The following is a 20,942-nucleotide window of genomic DNA, read 5'->3' as shown; positions in this document are numbered from 1 at the left end:
GAGAAAAATAAAGACAACACAAATAAATTAAAATAGAAAGCCAGGGAGTCCAAAGAGGAGGAGAAGAGGAGGGGACCAAGAAACAGGGAGAGAGATTCAGGGAGAAGAAAAAGGAAGTAACGTTTTGAGCAGCCTTGGAACTCTGTACATAACTTCAGGAAGTGATAGTTTGCAAAACCACGTCGCACCTGTTGTGTTGTACGTTTTATGCATAATTTGTTAACACTAAAACAATAAACACATTCAGCAGGCAGGATAGAATCAACATGGCAGTTTATTTTTGTCACTGTTCTCATGAACATCAGGGGACTTTTAAGAAGCATTTGATGGCATTGGTAACTTTATGATAATTCATGTCTGTTCTGCCCCTCACTGCCTTTCATCTTTCTGTTACTCTCTGATCTTCCTTATTCACCAAACCCAACCAAGGCATTCAGGCATATTATCTGCTTCCTGAAATACGTGGCTCAAGTGTTTGTTCCACAAGCAGCGGGATAGTAGCGCATCCACATGTGTCCTCTGAGAATGGGAAGTCATTCTGGAACACAGCTCTTCCCACGCTCCGGGCCCACACACCCAGCCCCACTCCGTAAAAGGAGCCCTGCTGCCTGCCCACCCACCCTGGGTGCTTTCTGGCTTGCAGTACAGTTGGCAGACATGAGGCAACGGTTGCTCCTGTCCTTTGCCAGCCTTCTCCTTGTTGCCCTGCTGTTTCCAGGTAAAATGGAAAGGTGACCCGGACCTGGGTGCCAGAATCTCACTGCAATGGTCATCTGGGGTATGGGAATCCAGGCTGGGCGGGAGAGACAAGGTCCTGGGAGCAGGTGTTCCTGGTGGAGCTTTGGGTACGAGTCTCTAAGCTGGGTTCGTAAGTGGCACTCTGAATCGAGTGATGGCACTTGCTTCCCAGGGGAGAGGGTCCTGCCCCCACTGCATTTTCTTATTCTTTTAACATTTCCCTTTCCCTTACAGAGAAGGATTATGTTTTAGGGAATCTCAACAACTGCATTAGTGACACTTGAAAGAAATTCTCTGGCTGCTTTTGCTTTGAGGTGCTCTATCTCACTGTTCATGGCACACATTTCTCACACGTCATTCACCCTTCCCTTTCTCTCTCTACGCACAGGTGCATACACATGTGCACAAATGTACACATACACACAGGACACCAGCACCCCTCCCAGCTCCCCCACCCAGTCACCCACACTCACTCACCTGGTAGAGTGTAGGCACCTCATGCTGACGGGTCTCCAGGAGGCGGCTTCGGAGCATCCTCTGCTGTGTGTTTCTACTTGCACAGGATCGTCCCAAGCCAGATATGCTGACCACTTAGCCACGGCAGCTCCCAGAGAACTCGGGGAAGGAGCCCCTGGGCAAGGCAGAAATGGGTCTCAGCTGTCACACCACCCAATGAAACGCGAACTCTTACCACCGCGCACCCCACCTTACCAAGGTGAGTCAGGGTCCAACATGTGTAACAAGTACATCCACTGGGAGATGCAGAGGGAACGAATAGATGGGAGGGTGTCTGTGCCGGTCTGGGTGGGTGAGCAGTCACGGGTTGGGGAAGACATGGTGTGGGTGCACTGGGCTGCCCTGCCTGGCAGGGAGGCCACGGGGTCTCACAGCTTCCCCTGGGGCTGCATCACTGAGGGCTTCGTGGAACCTGGGAGTACTGAGGGACCAAAGGATGATTATCTGAGGCCACGTCTGTAATTGCTGACTTCCTCCAAGCACAGGAGCCAGAGGAGACACTGGTGGAAACGTCCCCTCCTGCCAGGTAGCAGCTCTATGCCTTTACCTTTGGAGGTCGTTCCCCCCACAGGAACTTGCCTGCTAAGTGCCAGGCATCAAACGAGGTCCGGGAAATGCTTCCCAACACTGGGGGCAGAGAACACACTGTCCTGTCAGTCTACCCAGGCGAGGAGGCAGCAGGGAATGGCAAGGGACAGTTGAGCCCACAGCCACTCTTCTGGACTCTTCTAGAAGGGCTAGCCTTCTGGTCAGCCCCCAAGCCCCTGGGCAGGACCAGCTTCAAATCCAAAAGGGCCTGGAGGAGCCTGCACTTTCCAAGATGCTTCTTTAATCCCAAGCTCATTGCTGAACCTAAGACAGGGAGAACTAGGCTAGCAGCTCAGTGGGCAAGAACAAGACAGACAGGAGGCTGCTAGAAAACTGCTGTGACATCCAGCAAATGAAGTCCTGCTGAATTTGACTCCTGCAGCATCCTAGCCAACCTCCCATCCCCTTCTAATTGGCCCTCAGTTCCAAAGGACTCATTCATTTGGATCTCCTTCCAAGGAAAGGGAAAAAGGAAACTCACTTTTTGCACTACAGATATAAACAGGTGCAATAGGTGGATAACAGCATTCCCATGAGAAAGGATTATTACTTCCTTTGGTTAGAGGAGATTTAGCAGGGCAGAGCTATATATCTGGAGTTGATGTTTCAGTTTAGAACTCGAAGCTATTAACTATGGAAAGCTGTTTCATACCCATGCCACTCCCACCGTATGTCTTAGGGCTAAAACGACCACTGTTTGATTCTGGAGATGGTCTTAAGAAGCTAATGTTGGATTTTTTTTTTTTTTAATGCAGAACCTCCATCAGATTTAAAAGTTGTTGACTGCAAGAGAAGTGAAGGCTTCTGTCAAGAATACTGTAATTATATGGAAACACAAGTAGGCTACTGCTCTAAAAAGAAAGACGCCTGCTGTTTACATCAGAACTGATGTCGCTGACATAGAAGCAAAGCTCTGCCACTTACCTGTTCTTCTGGGCCATGATGTCCGGTCAGGTGCAGGTTTTTTGCAGAAGTGTCTGAGCAGCAGGGAGCGGAGGTATTGCCACTTGTGCTACAGTTCAAATGTTTTATTGCAGCAAAATAAATGTCAAAAATGCTACCCGTGATCTTACAGAAGATGACTTAGCTTGAGATGAACAGAATCTTCAAAATCACACAATTTGTGCTAGTAAATGTGGATATAATAAACTTTCATTGGAAGGAATTCAAATAATTCGTTCTTTTATTTAAAAAGTGTTTTTTGAGTACCTACTTCTATTCTAGGTACTGTGAAATGGAATATTCTGAGTACTGTGAAACGTAGTCAGGATGTTAGGTGTGTGGTCAAACCCATTCTCCATCAGCTCCATCAGCTCCTACATGAAGATTGGTTAAAAGCCCTGTTCTCCAGCCCCGGCTGAGAGAGTGTGCAGGCAAATGCCTTCTGGGAAGAGACTGGGAGCTGGGAGTTGCTGCCTGTTCTCTGTGGGCTAAACCTGAAGGAATACCCACTGGAAGTGCTCTCATGCCCCTTTAAAACTACCTATTTGTTCTCAGTGGCCTTAGAAGACTCACAAAATGCAGAGCCCCATCTGTGACCCGATGGTGCTATGCAGTTCCAGGCTTTTGGTGTCCTCAACAAAAGGGGTGTCACACACTTCTGCTGCTTGCTTTGCTAGTTGATGTGACACTCAACTAGCAAAGCAAGCAGCAGAAGTGTGTGAAACACAGCATTACACTCCGGAGAGGGGAGAGTGGGCTGACTTCTGCGAAATGAGATCAGCATTACTTTGGTGTACTTTGGGTCTTTTAATGTTGTTTTTTTTTTTCCTTCTACTGTTCCCAAGGCTGCCTAATCTTAAGCTGGTGTCTGGCTTTTGATTGATAGGTGTGTTGCTTACTTTAGCCTCTGCCGGCTTACATGTTGCCTCCAGCCCATAATTTTAAGTCTATACATGATATGCAGTCCATATGCATGAGCTTTAATGAGCTGATTGTCACACAGGGTCATGTTCAGGATACTTTTTCTCTTTAATGTGCATGCCTATCCCTGAAGAGCTGCCCTTTACTGGTTTGATCTGGATCTTGCTGGCCATGGGGTTCTTGTACTCTTATCTTTTTGTTTTGGCTGCTTAACTTCTGCCTCTTACCCTGCTCCTTGCTCACCCGCCCCTTCTCCTTGCTTCTGTTTCTGTTTTTATTCATTCTGCCCTTTATCCAACTTCCAATTCCCTCTGCATTTCTCCTGCCTTGTATTCACTTCCAGAGATCAGTGGTGTAGGAGCCAGTCCCTCAGGTGTCAGATTTAAAAGCATGCTTGATGTATTCTCCTTCTAGGGAGAAGGTGGAGACCTGGACATGTTGATGGAGCTAGCTGAGAGGAGCAGGCACAGTGCCTAACTACAGTCCTGTTCAGGCTCCCACAGGGTGAGCTCTTGCTCACCCTGTCCTTTTGGCTCCCAGATGCAGACTCGGAAGTCAACCCTCAGGCAGCAGATGGGAAAACTCCTTGTAGGTAGAAACCAGGAGGTGGCTATTTGCCTGCCTGCTCTGACCTGAGCCCCGGGAGACAGCAGCCGAAAGTGATTGCAAATCTGTGTCAAACCATCTTTTTGGTCTCTGTGGTTTAGGGAGACCTGCAGATGCCCAGCTCTACCAACCCCGAGCTGGGTAACAAACCCCTGGGTGGGAATCATAAAGACCAGGGTACTATGTGTAGTCCGAACCCTTCACTCCTCAGGGAGAAGCCAGGAGTTGGGAATTCTTACCAATTATAAGGTGCTATCCCTGGGATGGGGATTATGGTGGGAGCATGTTTCAGCTCTTCCCACATGTTATCAGCGAATATTTTCTCAGTTGCTTGATGTGTAGGAGTCTTTCAACTAGTCTTTGGCTGCCTCTCAGAAAGAACCGATCTGTGTATTGATATTTCTTTGGTATATCTGTGGAAGAAAGGAAAGGCTGAAGCCCCACCATCTTATAGATGTCAACCTGGCACATGCTTGATTACTGCATAGTTGAGCATTTTTTCATTGGTTTATTGAACATTTTTTTTCTCTTCTGTTAAATGTAATAGTTTTATTGGGTTGCTACCTTATTCTTATCCATGTATCTGTGTTCCTTCTATGTCTAACCTTATATTTTCTTTCCTATCAATTATCTTCCCTTTCTCTGGAATGCCTACCGCTTAAACCCCAGTTATCCTTGAAATAGCCTCTCTTTGTCTTTCAGTTATAATTCTCATGTTTTTCCTTTTACTCTCTACGTTGCGATATTTATTTTTATATCATCAGTTTTTCTTTCTGTAGAGTCCTTCTATTTTTTTTACTATTTTTGGATTTTCAAGTTTAGTTATCAGACTCTTATTTTTAAAGAGTCTTATATTTGCAAATAGTCTTTTTCTTTCTTGAAGTGTGACTTTCTCATGGGACCTAATTCTCATTTTGCTGACCATAGTTTCTCAAATCTCATTAGAAATAAGTACATATTGATATTTCTAAAAAATGCATTTTTCCATTGTAACAGCAGTTATTCCAGTTAAGTTCACTTTTACTTTTTTAAAGTGCTGACTTTACTTCTAATAGTTTCATGCTGACTGCTAACGTCTACTTTCTCATGCAGACCAGCTGTGGAGGGTTTCTGTGGTAGGGTAAGCAAGTGAGTGAGAGGTGGCAAAGAATGAATGGGGGTAGAATCTGCTGTTTGTCTTATAATTTTCTGTAGAGTATCTCTACTTAAAAGAAGTTTCATGGATATCTTTCATAAGTAAATAGTATTTGCCTAACCTGTCCATGAAATCTTTATAAGTGGTAATTATTTTAGGCTCAAGTTAACAAATAAATGCAAATATTGCTATGTATTATGTTGGTACAAAAGTAACTGCAGTTTTTGCCATTGAAAATAATGGTCAAATCCGCAATTACTTTGCCACCAGCTTAAATGTAAGTCTCTGAGTAACAATCAGCATCCCAGGGCCCAGCATAAGAAACATACTAGGTACACAGAGCCCTTTACAGAGTACCGCTTTTCCAGACTCTTTTTCCGAACAAAGATGTTCCTTAATCAACTTGCACACAAGCGCACGCACGTGGGGCTGACGCCCAGGGATAATGAAGGCACATGAAACTAGTACTTGCACACAAAACCAGAAGCACTGGTAATTTATATAACCTCTTTGCAAAACAATCTTAATATGTGTGTAAGACATAAAATACTTGTTCTCCTTGTTTCAGTTATTCTGCTCAGAAATTATACTGGGAAATAAAAACTATTTTGAGAAACCTAAAAAAATCTAAAATGTTCAAAATAGACCACTATATTAGCAAACTGTAATACATCTAGTCAGAGATATTACAAATTCCTTATAATAAATGTAACACAGTGAAAAACCATTTAAATGCCTAATATTTTCAAAATACTTACCTGTCCTAAAAATTATGATACCAATGTTCACATATTTGATGTAAAATTAACTGTGAAAAGTATGTTCAAAAACAGTACTGTAAAGTTTCCAATGTTAAAATTGTTGGTGATTTTTAGGTATTTGTACCTTTAAAATACCATCAAGTTATTGCATTACTCTTAAATTTTAAATGTACATTTGTAAGAACAAAATTAATGTGCCACATGTGTGTGTGTATATATATGTATACACACGTATACATATATACACACACACATATATGGCACATTAATGTTTATATACTATATATGTAATGTATATATACATGTATACATGTAATGTGTATATATAATGTATATACATGTAATTATATATATGCAATGTATATATATGTATATATGTGTACATATAATGTATATATACATATATATGTGTGTATATATATATACACACACACACACACATATACACACACACACACAAAGATATCACTTAGTCATAGAGAAAGACATTGTGTTGTAGACTTAAGTTCCACACAGAAACTCACATATTTCACATAAGAAAGCGTTTCCTGGCCATTAAGATAAGACTCCTTGTTTGTATAGTGGTGAATGAAAAAAAAAATAAAAATTTTTATCAAAAGATGATATGACATTAAAGCATGTGACCCAGGGAGATTTTGGAGCCTACCTGGGATTCATAAGGAATAGGTAAAAAGTGATTTTTTTCCTCTCATTCTTTGGTATTATAATATTTGCAGTGCTGGGTGGGAGGCAAGCGGAGGGAGAGCATGAGGACAAGTACCTAAGGCACGCAGGGCTTTAAACTTAGATGGCGGGTTAATGGGTGCAGCAAACCACCATGGCACATGTATACCTATGTAACAAACCTGCACGTTCTGCACATGTGTCCCAGAACTTAAAATAAAAATAAACATCATGGACATTAGAAAGAAATTTGCAGTCCTACTTGGAGACAACTGAATAAATATAATGGGTTCCCAAGGTCAGTTCTGAACCAGCAATCACATTAGTCATGCATTCTTTGTTCTTCTCACAGCAGCTTTTTAGTACAGGCCCCTGAGCACCGATGAGGTTTTATGGCCACCAGCTGTACCACAGTGGGAAGAGGTCCTCAGACAGGAGCTGTCTGGATGCTGTCTCAGAACCCACTGCCGCACACCTGACTGCTTTGCGTTCGGCTCTGCACGCCCACCTTCCGCCCTCAGTGTCCTTCCCTCCTCTGCACCCCTGCAGCTTTTCCTGAGATTTGATCCTTCTGACTCATCATTGCCCAGATTGTCCCTGTCATGGGGAAGCCTATCTCTTCTTCAGTGCCTGAGGTCTGTGGGGCAAGGGACAGGTGGGCAGGCTTAGTCAATTCTACCCCCATTGCACCTCATGTGACTTAAATAATGGCCACATCCAATCTTTTCTTCCTGTCCCTATGTGTCGTGGTCACCACAACCCTGCAGGCTTGGCCTGCTTTCACCTGGCTTATTCTTACCACTGTGGGTCGTGGGAAATGACCTCACTCCACCCAGGGAATCTTCCTTAGTAATAAAAACAAAATGGAATGTTAGTATGTCTTCATTAAGAGAGATTAAATTCATTAACACAAATCCTGCCTCTTTCTTGAAAGACCAAAAAGTAAAATAAAATCTCTGGAGCAAGAGGAATAACATCAGCATTGTTCATGAGGCCAAAAAAGTGGAGAAAACCCCCAGCTGATTTTTTTCATCATCCTGAAAGGAGACACCAGTGAGCAGCAGCCACTGGATTTGCCAGCTGAGCACATTTCATATAGATGAAATCACACAATATGTGGTATTCTGTGCCTGGCTTATTTTACTTAATTGGAGTTTTTCAAGGTTCCTCCATGTTGTAGAAAATGGCAGTACTTCTTTTTTGTGTGTGTGATGGACTATTGAATTGTATGGATGTGGCTCAATTTGCTTAGACTTTCATCAACTGATGCACATTTGCATTGCTTCCGTTGACTGTTGTAACTAATTCTGCTACGAACACTACACTCAGGTATGAGTTGTTCGAACGCCTATGTTCACCGCCTATATGAATATACCTAGGAGTCAAATTGCCAGGCCGTATTGGTAACTCTGTGTTTAACTTCCCCAGGAACTGCCAGACTTTTCCACAGCAGCTGCACCACAGCACACGCCCACCAGCAACCTATGAAGGTTACAACTTCTCCGCATCCTCACCAACACTTGCTGTTTTCTGAAGTTTTATTTTTTTATGAGCATCCTGGTAGATGTGAAGTGATATCTCATTGTGGTTTTCATTTACATTTTTCTCATGACTGATGACACTGGTCATCTTTCGTGTGCTTGCTGGCCATTTGTTCTTTGGAAAAATCTATTTAAGTCGTTTATCCATTTTTAAATTGTGTTGTCTTTTTGCTGTTGAATTGTATGAAGGTTTTTTTTTTTTTTTAAATACAGAAACGTTTTTTCTACTATCAAATGCTCACAAACCCAAATGTATCTTTTCTCTCTTCTCCTTACTGTCTCCTTTTTCATTCGTATGATGCATATCAGAATAATGATCTTTTGTGTTGAGACAAACTGAAGCCTATTTCCTTTTAACTCTGCAATTAGATGAACCTATGAACCTACGATCAAATGTTAACAAAATTAGCCAATAAGCTTGATTTTCTACTTTGATTTCCTTGAAATGACGTGTCTCATTCTTTAGAATTATCCATGAAATTCTTCCCTGGGGATTGCTTTCTGGGTCCATGATTTGGAAATGGATTCCAGTCTGGAAGAGAAGATGTGTGATAAAATCTGATACTATTAATATTTCTCCCTCAAATGAGTTTATTTTCCAACATAGTCTGTTTCCCAACTATACAGAAAATTTCTAAACTGTCATTTCATAATGATTTCATTGGTGACTGTGCTGCTGGAAGCAATATGCCATCCGCGTTTACCTTGGATCCTTCCAAACAAGGTGCAGCGTGCAAAGAGTAAAGATAAAGTACAAAATGTTTTTGTCTTATCTATAAGTCTTCTTAGTGGCTTTTTTAAATGACTCAAACTTTTGAATATACACACTGTTTTTATCAATTATCATGTATGTATCATACAGCCACACTCTGTCTATGCACGGGATACATTCAGAATTATCATTATTCCTTGGGACCCTTGAAGTTAAGGTATTATCTTGGTGGGGAAGCCAGTTTTCCTAAGAGTCAGATGAAACTGCTTTCCCTTTTTTAAAATGAGAGATTTCAGAGATGTCTTCAGAACAAATGCACCATAGAGAAAGAATTTCACATTTTAGTTGATTTTTTAATGTGCTGAGTGGGACCCTCACAAATCTTTGTGCCTATCTTACAATTACTTAGTTCATGGCTAAAATTTAAGATAACCTTTTTTTTTTTTTTTTTTTTGTTTTTAGACAAAAGCAGCTTGGAGTGCCCACTTTCCCCTAAAGTCCTAACTTCAAAGGTGCTTTTACCAGGAACAGAAAGGTCTGTGAATCAGAGTCTCTGCCAGCGCCCACTGTCCTGCGTCCTCTCTCCAGACGTGGGAAGTTCAGAATGAACGCCTAGCCCTTGCCTCTTCAGATGCTCACACTGTTTACCCATGCAGAAAGCCCAAAGCCACGGTTTGATGTTTTGTTTCCAAAATCCATTTCTAGGGAAGAGTCATGGTCAGATATGGTTGTTGTAGACAGGTTAAATAAGGCAGAAGACAGCTTGCAGAAAATATAATGATGCTGCTTAGAAGAATAATGAAGCACTGCAAGATACACCAATTAATATAAGCAAATTCAGAATAATATCTAGAGTCTGCTATTGTTTATATGAAAATGAGGTATGGATTAATCTCTGCTTCCATATACACGGGACACCTCTGGAAGGATTAATAAGATGCTAATAGCAATTGCTATGAAAGCCCAGAGGAATAGGAAGGAAGACGAAACATCCTTTTCACTTTCCACTTTTGCTTAAGATAATTCTAAGAGAAATAAATCTAAATGACCCTGGGACTAAAATCAAATAAGGGCAAAATGTGCAGCTTTATCGACTGTACGTTTTAATACCACACATGATATAAACCCACGCAACAGAATCGTGTCCTGGCAGCCTCTGCTTTCACAACCCCCTTGCCCGATGTCTCCCACTCTCAAGTGGGTCTCCACGCAGTATCCAGAGCCCACAAAGCTCCCTCCAGCCCAGGACGACACAGCCCTACGGTACCAGTCCCTGGGGGCTCTCTGCATCCCCACTAGGCTGTCACCTCCAACCGGGTATAACTCCATCAAATGAGAGGAGAGCCTGCCCTCTTCCCCCAAAGTAGACAGCACCCTGACTTTTCATAAATGCATTCATTTTGCCAAATTTTTGGAATAATGTGGTGTGTTTTCTCCGTTTCTTTTTTTTCTTTCAGCATGGTGTTTGTGAGGTTCGCCCATGTTGTTGTACGCATCTTGCTTTTCTATTCTTGTTGCTGTGTGGGAATACACTGTGTTTTATTGCTGTGGTAATTCACTATTCGGTTGCATTCTCTTGGCTGCAAGGAACTATGCTACACTGAATGTTCATGCTCATGTCTCCTAATGCACATGGGGCTATGTTTCTGTTGGTAGGTGGGAGTGATGGTGCTGGGAGATGAGCTATTTACCTGCACGACTGTGGTGGACACCACGGCTTTCTGCAGTCGGAAAACCTATCTTTACACAGCTATGTCTCTATCACCTAGCACAGCACTTGGTACTAAGTAGTCACATCCACATCAACACTGCTTCACTTTCCTTTTCAATCTACATCTGTGGAACTATTGGTGGATCTCTGCTTCTCTGAATACCAGGAAGCAAGTCTATTTTTAGGCAGAAAGGGAAGGGTAGTCAGTACCTTCTGCCCACAGCCTTACTCAGTAGAGCAGATAAATATGCTCACGCTGATCAGTGTTCTCAAAAACCTATAAATGTCCCATTTTGTGCCTTCTCCACTCCATTTCATTCCATCATTCATCATATTTGCTCTCCTTCACAGGAGGGCAGGGAGGTTCAAGGGACCTTAAGACATGAAGGTCCTCTTTCTATTTGCTGTTCTCTTCTGTTTGGTTCAAACAAACTCAGGTAAATGTCTCCTGGTTAGCCTTGGGGAAGGTTAGCCCTGGGGAAGGTATGGCATAAATTCCATTTGTGTGTGCCTGTGTGGACAGTGTGTAGCTGTGTCTGTGTGTTGTTAGTGGGTGGAGGTGGGCCAAGTTGGGGCTCAGCCTTGGACAATCTTGATCTCCCCTTTGAAGTTTTTTAAAAGCTAAATACATGTTATAAGGGTCTTGACATAAGAAAAAAGAGTTTATTTGCTCTGATACAAATGGGAAGTACTCACTGAAGTCTCAGAAACGTTTTCAGAAGGAAGTTATACTCATACGAATGCCAGAGCTGGAAGGGAATCAGAGATTGTCTGTAGCAGCCCCATGCTCCACAAAAAGAAAACCAATGTCCAGAGAGAGTATGAACTTGCTACTGTGCAATGAATAGTCATGGCCATAGTAGGTCTTCACACTTATAATATTCCCCCTGCTTGCACATATAACACATTTTACAGATGGGCAAGCCAAAGTGTAACCAGTTAAATGACTTTTCTAAGGAGACATGATGAGATATGGGAAGAAGTAAGACCATAATCAGGTCTCCAAGCTTCCATGCCAGGGGCTGTTCTGTCTCGTCTAACGGTGGAGCCCCCTTCTTCACTTTGCTGTCCCCTCAAGCTGAGGCAGGGTTGAGATGATGCAGAATCAGAGAGTAGATCCCGTTTGGAGCTTGCATGTTGCTGGATGCAGGAGTGTTTTCACCATCATGCAAGACCAACACTGTGGCTTTGTTGTTGCTGTTAAAGTCATTTTATGTGGCATTTGCAGATCTGACATAAGTGAGATCTTTCTTTCAACCATCTGTTGCCCAATATCCTGTTGTTATAAAAAATTTAGGTGGTCTTTTGTGACTTTAAAGCCCACAGGTACTGGTGAGGACACAAGTTTTATTTTCTCCTTTTCATTGTGGTACATAAAAGTAAAATTGGGCCATAAGCTGAGAATTGGTTAATATTTCTAATTTTCTTAGAGACCACAACCCATCCCATTCTGGACAACTTCTGTTTTCCGAAGCTCCCTTTGCTTCCTCCTAGTACACATCTCTTTCCAGGAAGCTTGAGGACCCTGATTTAAGAGCTGCATGGGCTTTTTAGGGCCTACACTGGGCAGGTGAGCATGCACACAGCACACCCCATCATCCTCCTGGCCAGATTTCAGATATAAATTCTTGTTCCTGTTTTAAAGCTAAGAAGCCAAAGCTCACTTAAATTGGGACTTGTCCAAAAGTGCTTAGCATCGTCAGAATATAGTAACCCTTGGCTGTGGGCTGGGGTCATCTTCTAGTCTCTGAACTGTGTGAATTAAATATCAACTCTCTTCTGTTGTATCCATAGCGGATGTTCCACCTGGAATTAGAAATACCATCTGCCTTATGCAGCAAGGGACCTGCAGACTTTTTTTCTGCCATTCTGGTGAGAAAAAGCGTGACATTTGCTCTGATCCCTGGAATAGGTGTTGCGTATCAAATACAGCGGAAGAAGAAAAAGAGAAACCAGGGAAGGATGGCATATCTGGGATCTAAAATATAAGCTCCTGGAAGACAGGGATCTTGAAGTATCCCAAAGGCTTAAAGGGATGTGTGGCTTATAGTAGGTGTTCAATAAATATTTGTTGAATGAATTTAGCACCAAAGGTAAAGAGCTGATAAAAAAAATTTTTTTAACTTCCTTACTTCTCCATGTACTGCTTTTTCAAAGGGGTCTCAGAATTTTGTGATATTCCACTTGCCTTTCATAGTCCAGGGAATATCTCTCAAGTACCTGGAGATGGTAGTAGTCTAGAAACCAAGCTCCACACTGATTTTCAGAGAGACATAAATGCAACCAATCTGCTGCTGTTTTCCATCTGATGGCATCTTTCTTATCTCACCCAGCATGAGGGTTCTGCTTATACGCCCAGATTCTAATGCACCTCACCCCTTTTCCCTTTATACCTCCTCAAGCAATAACACCGAGAGGTCACGTTTCAGTGCGACAGTATTGTTCTCAAGCATTTGCTCTTAGGGTATTTCAATGGATTAACACAACGGTCTGATAGTATGTATAATAAGGTGCAAGCAGGTCCATTTCAGGAATGAAAGAGAAATGAAAATCCTAAGGTTAAGCACATTTCCCCAGGCTAGCCACTCATAAAGCGCATTCTTGGTATGCCTATCAGTCAAACCTTCTAAAAAACGTATTTTTATATTGCTTCTAAAAAACCTATTTCTGAGCAACTGAAGCAAGGCAGGACCCCTGTTCATGAAGATTCCTTGATGCTTAGCCACCTTTTGCCTCTCTCTGGCTCCTGCTTGAATTTGTTGAATACTAATTCCAAGACTAGTGAATACTAATTACAGGTAAGGAACGTAAGAAATAATAAAAACAAATGCGCTGAGGGGTAGAGACCACATGCCAAGCTTTTCCCGACTCAGATGACCCAGGAAGATACCGTGTGTCTCCGTTTCTGTTGCTGCCTGGGTCCAGTGTGCTCTTGAATGAGCTGAGCTACTTCACGAGCCCCCTAGAATGTACACTACGGGGCTGCAGTCTCAATTCTCAGCTCAAGTTGCAATAAATATTTGGCATAATGCCTTTGGCCTTCGCAGCCTCTTCTAAAGTCACTCTTGGTTCTTTTTTGTTTTCTAAATACAATCAGACCCCAGGAGTGCACAGAATAAGCCTCTTTTCAGCACAGGCATCTCTGCAGGGCCCTCAGTCATGCCTTTAGAGGGGAGAGCCATCGTTCCATCCCTGAAGGGAATGACTTCCTGAAGGGCATTGGCCCCAGTTACCCTCGGCTCAGAGTGAAACACAGCAAACGTCCATGCCTCAGATCAGGCAGATGCATTCTCAGCTGGGAGTGGCACCACCCCACACCAGTAGATCTGTGCACCAGAAACACAAAACAACATGAAGGGGCCCTGGGGGGCTGAAGCCTGGTTCCACGAGAATGGGAATTCTGGGCAGGTGCCGTTAGATGGCAGCCCCTTCTCTTGGTCTCTTGTTCCTTAGAAATGAAATGAAGGAGTTGGGCTCCATCTCAGACCCCATCAGAGCACAGCAGCCTGGGGGTGTGGAAACAGAGCCTCACCCAGGGACCTAGGGGGTCTCCACCAGGCAAGGCGGGGGGCTGGGAGCCCCATCCCTCCCTGCCAGGGTGGTGCAGGTGAGAACCCCTAGGGAGCCCTCGCAGAGTCCAGGGCTGGCCAGAAGGGCGCTCGCATGGGCCCTCTGCCATATTATTTAGTATTTTTAAGGTGGACCCCGGGCCTCAGCTGGTCTGTATTGTGGAAAATGTTATCTCCCTGTCATGTAAAATTTCTCCAAAGGAGCATTTGTCCGCCTGTCGGGCATGGTAAAAACTGGTACCTATGGTATTGCCCAGCACGAAACAGGCCTGAGAGTGTTTGCTGAGGCTTCCAGGAAGTGAAGGGGCGGGGAGGGGAGCCCGCCCAGGCTCATAGAGTCCTCAGTGGTGGGCTCTGGAGTTGCTCTGCTCCCTTAATTTTTTTTTTTTTTTTTTTTACTTTTTGGCTGTTTTTCTTTTTTTTTTCTTCATTGTAAAGTGTCTCTGTGAGGCCTGAGAATGAACCTGACTGGATTAGCTCAGACACCAAATGAGCCCCCAAAACTGGAGCTTACATTTTCGTTCCGCCCCTCTGGGATACTGGGCAGATCTCCATAGCATCCCTGTCACCGTCTGTAAAGTGACAGGACTGAACTTAGTCCTAAAAAGTCCTGGTGGTGTTCTAAGACAGAATCCCCAAAAGGCTCTTTTACAAAGCCTGGAACGCCTGGGCCAAGCAGGCATCCCGGCAATATCAACACCTACCACGCGGGGGCGCACTGCCGCTCTAACGCAAGCTGCAGATGGGCTTTTTTGACCACCTGTTCTGAAGCTGGGCACTGGGCTCAGGAAGGAGCAGCTGGGGTCACCACAGGGGACAGCCAGGGGGCCCGGCCTACCAACACTTCTGGCCTGAATGTCAGTGGCACTGACTATAGTGCCTCATTCCTCTGTTTCCTGCACAGGGTACCATTCATGCCAGGTGTGTGGACATGAGTTCAGACTGAAACTGCTGGGATATTTACTGAGGCATTGTGGTGCATCTGCTCTTATTTGGGAACAGGGACAGGCCAGCAGCATGGACAGTGCTGTGGATAGGGAGAGTAGAGCCCTTCTCTTCCTGCCTCCTGTCTTCTGGAGTCGTGACCACAGGGTGGCCCAGGCGGATGGGCCTCAGGGCCCAGCGGGCAGCTCTCTACAGCAGGAGAGCCAGGGCCTCGCCATACAGTCCAGGGTTCGAAGCCTGGGCTGCCTCCCGGCTGTACTCCATGGACTGCCTTCCCCGGGCTCCATGTAAGAGAATGGAATGTGATCCTAAGTTTGATGATAAATAGAAAGTAGTGATTGCATCCACCCCATCCTGCCCTCAGTTCAGATCTGTTTTCAACCTGAGGATTCATCTGCCTTGTCTTTGCTAAGACACCTTCAGCCTGTGTTCAGGGGAAGCTGGGAAGAGGTGCTGGGAGACCCAGGACATTGCAAGTTGCTTCTCTGCCTGGCACTCGGAGGTGTGTGAACCCTTTGCTGACTCCAGGAGAGGCAGGAGGGTGCCTGGTGGTAGGCTGGGGCTCCAGCCAGCCGGCCGGGGCAGAAGGACCAGGTCTGGTCCAATGGGGGCCCAGGATATTTTTCCTGGCAAATCTTCATACTTTCCACATAGCTCTTTCTTCTGAGATAAGTATGATAATCTCCACTGTATCTCTAAGGAATCAGCTTCCTGAGATGTCACAGTAACCAGGAATGACAGAGCTGTTCCCTCCTCATGCTCAAATTGACTCCAATTTCAACTCCACTCTGAAGTCTTCCTGGCCTTCTGCCCGCTTTCCTGCCTGGCATGGTCTGCTGCTCTACATCTCTGCCCCTCAGACACTTTGGGGCATCCTATCATGGGGTCTTGTCACTCTGTTGCCATTGTTCATTTACATATTTATAGTCCTCCCTCTAGACCTTGAGCTTCTCAAGGACAGAGCCTGGAACTCATAGATACTCATATTTACACTTTTAGTAACCAGCGAAGAACAGTAAGTATGAAATAGAGGAACAAATGAGTAAATTAATCTAAGCCTCAAACCGGGTCTTCTTCAGTGCACCACTACTGCCCTTTTTCATCCAAGTGCTGGCGAAGGTTTCACTAGGGGATGTGAGGAAACCCCACGGTGGCCGCAGCCACATCCTGGTCACAGCCCACAGCCTGCATCCTTGTCTTCTCTCTCACAGCCCCTGGGTTTCACCGCCTTCTTCCTCGTCTCATTTCAGCCACTCCCGCTCCCATTGGGGTTCTCTTCTCTAAAACCCAGTCAGAAGGTGGGGAGAAGCCTTTATTATAGAGCCTCACAACAGAGCTGTGACCCCTTCATTTTCAGGGGCTTAACTCTTACCCCATGGGAGGAGGGAGACCCAATGCATGGAGGCTGGAGCAAAGGCTGGAGAAGTGAAGAGCCCCCGGCCCCCGAGTCTCCATCCTGAGCATCTGCCCCGACAGCACAACATGTGCACCCTGCCGAGACCAGCTCGGTGATAGAGACCCCAACCCAGGCGGCGCTGAAGGAATTAAGAAACAGAACAAAGATAGAGTGAAAAAGTGGGGTCAGAGTGGGACGTCAGGGGTCTGCCAGCGTTTCCCAGCTGACAGCCCAGAGCAGACTCTGACCCACGTATGCATTCTTTGTGAGCAAGTGACTATTTTTAATCAGCAGGTACTCAGTGTTTCTTCAGAGCATAAAGAAAAACAGGCAGATAGTGCCTGTTGTCTACTAAAACAGAAACAAGCCAGAAAGCACTCTTTACGAGTCAGCAATGGGGACAAGGTCATGTATCCTGTGTTTTGGGAACTGGTTTAACTCGTGCTGACCAGTACATACTGCTTGCTTATTCTAGCAGTTTCCTGCCTGGGGATAGCTCGGTGTTCTTTGCCATTGCCTCTCAGCAAACATATACTCCATCACACACATGTCAATACCTCCTCCCAACAGCACCCTTTGTCCACCCTCATGGAATCACAGCCAGAAAAGCGGCCCAGGATGCCATTTAACAAGGCCATCCCCTGGTGGGCCTCATGGCATCCTGGAAAAGCCCTGAACTGGGAATCAAAGCGCCTGCATCCTCGTCCTGTGTCTGCCATCCTTGACCTCACTGAGCATCGGCCCCTCCTTGATAATCTGAACACACGTGTGTGCTCTTTGATTTTGAAAACAAAGGATACATGAAATTCTTTGTGAACCATACAGGATTGGGACTATAGAGGTGATTCATTTTATTATCTAATATTTGAATCTTCTTGATTGAACTAAGACAGCAAATGCGATTGGAGATTATTGTCAACCTCAAGAGTACATACTGCATTTTAACATCACACAGGTGGAGTAATTTAGTGACTAAAATATACAAATGCATATACATGTATACATTTACACTTGGTGTCTCATTATGCAATTATAGCCAGAATGGATTTTTTTTTTTTTTTTTTTTTGAGACAGAGTCTCACTCTGTCACCCAGGCCGGAGTGCAGCTGTAAAATCTTGGCTCACTGCAACCTCCGCCTCCCAGGTTTAAGCAATTCTTCTGCCTCAGTCTTCCCAAGTAGCTGGAATTACAGGCATCTGCCACTGCACCTGGCTAATTTTTGTATTTTCAGCAGACACAGGGTTTTGCCATGCTGGCCAGCTGGTCTTGAACTCCTGACCTCAGACGATCCATGCTCTTTGGCCTCCCAAAGTGCTGGGATTACAGGCGTGAGCCCCCGCGCCTGGCCCAGAATGGTTTTTTAAGTCATCCATGCGTGAGCCAATCCCCCAGGTAAGCTCCATGTCTAAACCTTTTAGATTTCATCTGGGCTCTTCAGATCGAGGCAGCCAGGCCTGTCCTGCCACCTCTTGGAACCCTTGAATGTGAATAATTGTCACAGAAAGGTGAGGCTCTTGTCCTGCCACCATGTCAGAAGGTGATTTATTACCACCAAGTCCCACCCCCATGACAATCCTGTGCTGGGGGAGACGACCAGGTCCATCCCGCCGGAAACTCCTCCAAACCCCTTTCCTTGTTCACACGAGGCAGAGATGGGCGGCACAGCTCTCCCATCAACTACCTGAAAATCCCTCTCAATAAAGGGATAAGACGGGTTTTAAACAAAACAAACAAGGAGACCTTTCAACGTGATGCTCTTGCAGGTCGATAGGCTATGCGCACTAGTAATAACACTGCAATAGCTCAGAATACAAAATCCTCTTTTGGAACTGCCTTCCGCATCCCCCTCTATGCACACAAATAATGTCATCTGCGTGGAATGAAGCTAGTCTACCATGAACATTTATTTCTCAGCCAAGGACACCTGGACATTAGGAAATTCACCCAAGGCGCTTGGCTTCCTCCCTCACCCTGGGGAGAAGCAAGTGTCCGCACACGCGGAAGACCATAAAGGGCATCTCTAAACTCCTGATGGGCCTCGGGATGGCAAGCTGCCAGATGTTTAAGCTGTTTCCAGGATTCCTCCCCACGGAATGCCATGTGTGTGTTAGGTCACCTGCAGGCTGTTCCACAGGTGACTCCACTGGAGGCTTAGTCACAGGTCTCACCTGCAGGGAAGATGTGCCTGTACTACCTCAATCTGAGAATGCACACAGAGGAGCAGCCCACCCCACAGACAGGCCAGCAAGGGCTTGGTGGTCACTGTGGGGGAGGCCTCTGGGATGGGACAGGAGCACCAGCACAGCCAAGGCCCAGGCGGATGCAGAGCTCAGAACAAACAGATCTGTCTGCGTACAGGTAGAGAAGAATTCTGGTGCTGAACTCTCAGGGTCCCGGGCACCTTCCACAGGTGTACCTAGCAACGCCACCTCCCTCAGCTCCTTGGAGATGACTGAATGTTTTCTCCGCTCCAGCTCCTATGCTGAGCACGGCTCACGCATTTATTGCAGGCCACCTATGGAGTGGCATGAATATGTCTTGCACTACAGATGAGACACCTGAGCCACAGAGATGTAAAGTCCCTTACCCACAGCCACACAGCCAGGAGCCAACAGATTTTACTACGTCTGTTTACAGGTTCAAGAGGCATGTCTGCAAGGAGCAAGTCAAGGTGGACCCAGATGGGCCCCCGACCTGGCCCACATTCCCTGATGCCACACGGTTCCTATACCATGAAGTATCAAAGACATGCTGTTCGCCCACAATGTCACTTCTAGCTGTCCCTTCCTTAATAAATAGTGCTGTGACAATCACCGTGGTCGTAACAAGGTTAACAGAAGTCCATGCATTATGAATCGCTTTTCACGTTATACACTCGATCTGCAGTAGGTGGCCATTATTACCTAGCCATGAAGAAATGGAAACTCGCCCAAGTTAAGAAGCTTGCTCAAGAGCGCCCCGCTAGTAAAGTGGAAGAAAGGGTGAGTCTCCTGTTCTCACTTTGGTGGGAACCTGCGAAAGGAGTTTGGACTTTCTGCCAAGTGCCTGTATTCCTGGGTTTGGGCAAGGTGGAAAACGACTTGTGGCTTTGCTCCATGCCACTCTGGGAAGCCACCTCAAGGTATTTCAGAGTTCACCTCAAGATGAGGGCATAAGGGACCCCTGCCCTGTCTCAGAACAAAGGAGGCAGACAGGAGCCTGGCAGGATGGTCCTGGAGCCAGGGGGATTTGTCTGTCCGAGCGGTGGGTACTGGGAGAAGCTGGTGAATGATTTTGCACTCAAGAGTCTCCCTCCCTTAGATCCACGTTAGCATAGCAGGGTTCTCCCCCTGCCATTTAGACTTCCAAGGAGAAGTTTGAATCCATTATTCCTATTTCCTACTCAAAAAATAAACAAAGGAAACAAATGGAACTCGAGGCACAGACACTGGCTTTAGCGGGCTGTCAAGGCCTAGAATTGCCACCTTCTCATATCCCGGGACTGCAATGCAGGGCCGCAGAAAGAGGGAACGGTCAGGCTCAGGCATGAGACCCATCACTACAGAGACTCCCCCGGCCACCGAATTGGGTCTGCACGGTGCAGACAAGAGAGAAGCGTAAACTTGATGTAGCAGAGTGAGCTGGCTTGGCCCGGCTGAACCGGGCTTGCTACGGTGGGATCCTGGTACAGCATGGAACCTGAAAATGACAAGTGGGAAAGAATCAAGGAGCAAGCACAGGGAGACCAGCGGAGAGCAAAGCAGGCCCCAGCCCCTGGGCATGGATTCAGTAGGGAGACCAGCAGAGAGCAAAGCAGGTCCCAGCCCCTGGGCATGGGTTCAGTAGGGAGGCCAGCAGAGAGCAAAGCAGGTCCCAGCTGGTAGGCATGGGTTCAGCAGGGAGGCCGGCAGAGAGCAAAGCAGGTCCCAGCCCCTGGGCATGGATTCAGTAGGGAGGCCGGCAGAGAGCAAAGCAGGTCCCAGCCAGTGGGCATGGATTCAGGAACTGGTTTTGTTCTAAGAGCAAGACAGAGACATCAAAACCAAAGCCAGAGGCAATGAGCACCAGGCAGGAAGGAGTTCAGGAGCCTCCCCGATGCTGGGCCCGGTGCTCTCCCACCTCCCTTGGTACTAGGCTTAATGTCCTGATGTCTAGTCTGACCCTGCATGGACTGCCTAAACCTCATCAGAAACTGCT

General features: G+C 45.6%; 1 protein-coding gene across 4 annotated transcripts; it reads left to right on the top strand.

Moving 5' to 3' along the window:
• Window positions 1-491: 491 nt before the first annotated feature.
• LOC116545957 (sperm-associated antigen 11-like) lies at window positions 492-15,461 on the top strand. Of its 4 annotated transcripts, XM_032272358.1 has the most exons (4): window positions 658-718; window positions 1,301-1,453; window positions 12,650-12,727; window positions 15,427-15,461. In XM_032272358.1, the coding sequence occupies exons 1-4, from the start codon at window positions 658-660 to the stop codon at window positions 15,459-15,461; spliced, it is 327 nt and encodes a 108-aa protein (XP_032128249.1). The 4 variants fall into 4 exon arrangements, with proteins under 4 accessions (XP_032128247.1, XP_032128249.1, XP_032128248.1 ...); XM_032272356.1 differs by lacking the exons at window positions 12,650-12,727; window positions 15,427-15,461 and adding an exon at window positions 2,598-2,865 and having other exon boundaries at window positions 492-718; XM_032272357.1 differs by lacking the exon at window positions 15,427-15,461 and having other exon boundaries at window positions 12,650-12,837.
• The last annotated feature ends 5,481 nt before the right edge of the window (window positions 15,462-20,942 follow it).

Source organism: Sapajus apella, unplaced genomic scaffold (assembly GCF_009761245.1).
Source record: "Sapajus apella isolate SASKATOON/1434 unplaced genomic scaffold, GSC_monkey_1.0 scaffold456, whole genome shotgun sequence".
NCBI classification, from domain to species: Eukaryota; Metazoa; Chordata; class Mammalia; order Primates; family Cebidae; genus Sapajus; species Sapajus apella.
This window is presented reverse-complemented; position numbering and strand designations above follow the sequence as displayed.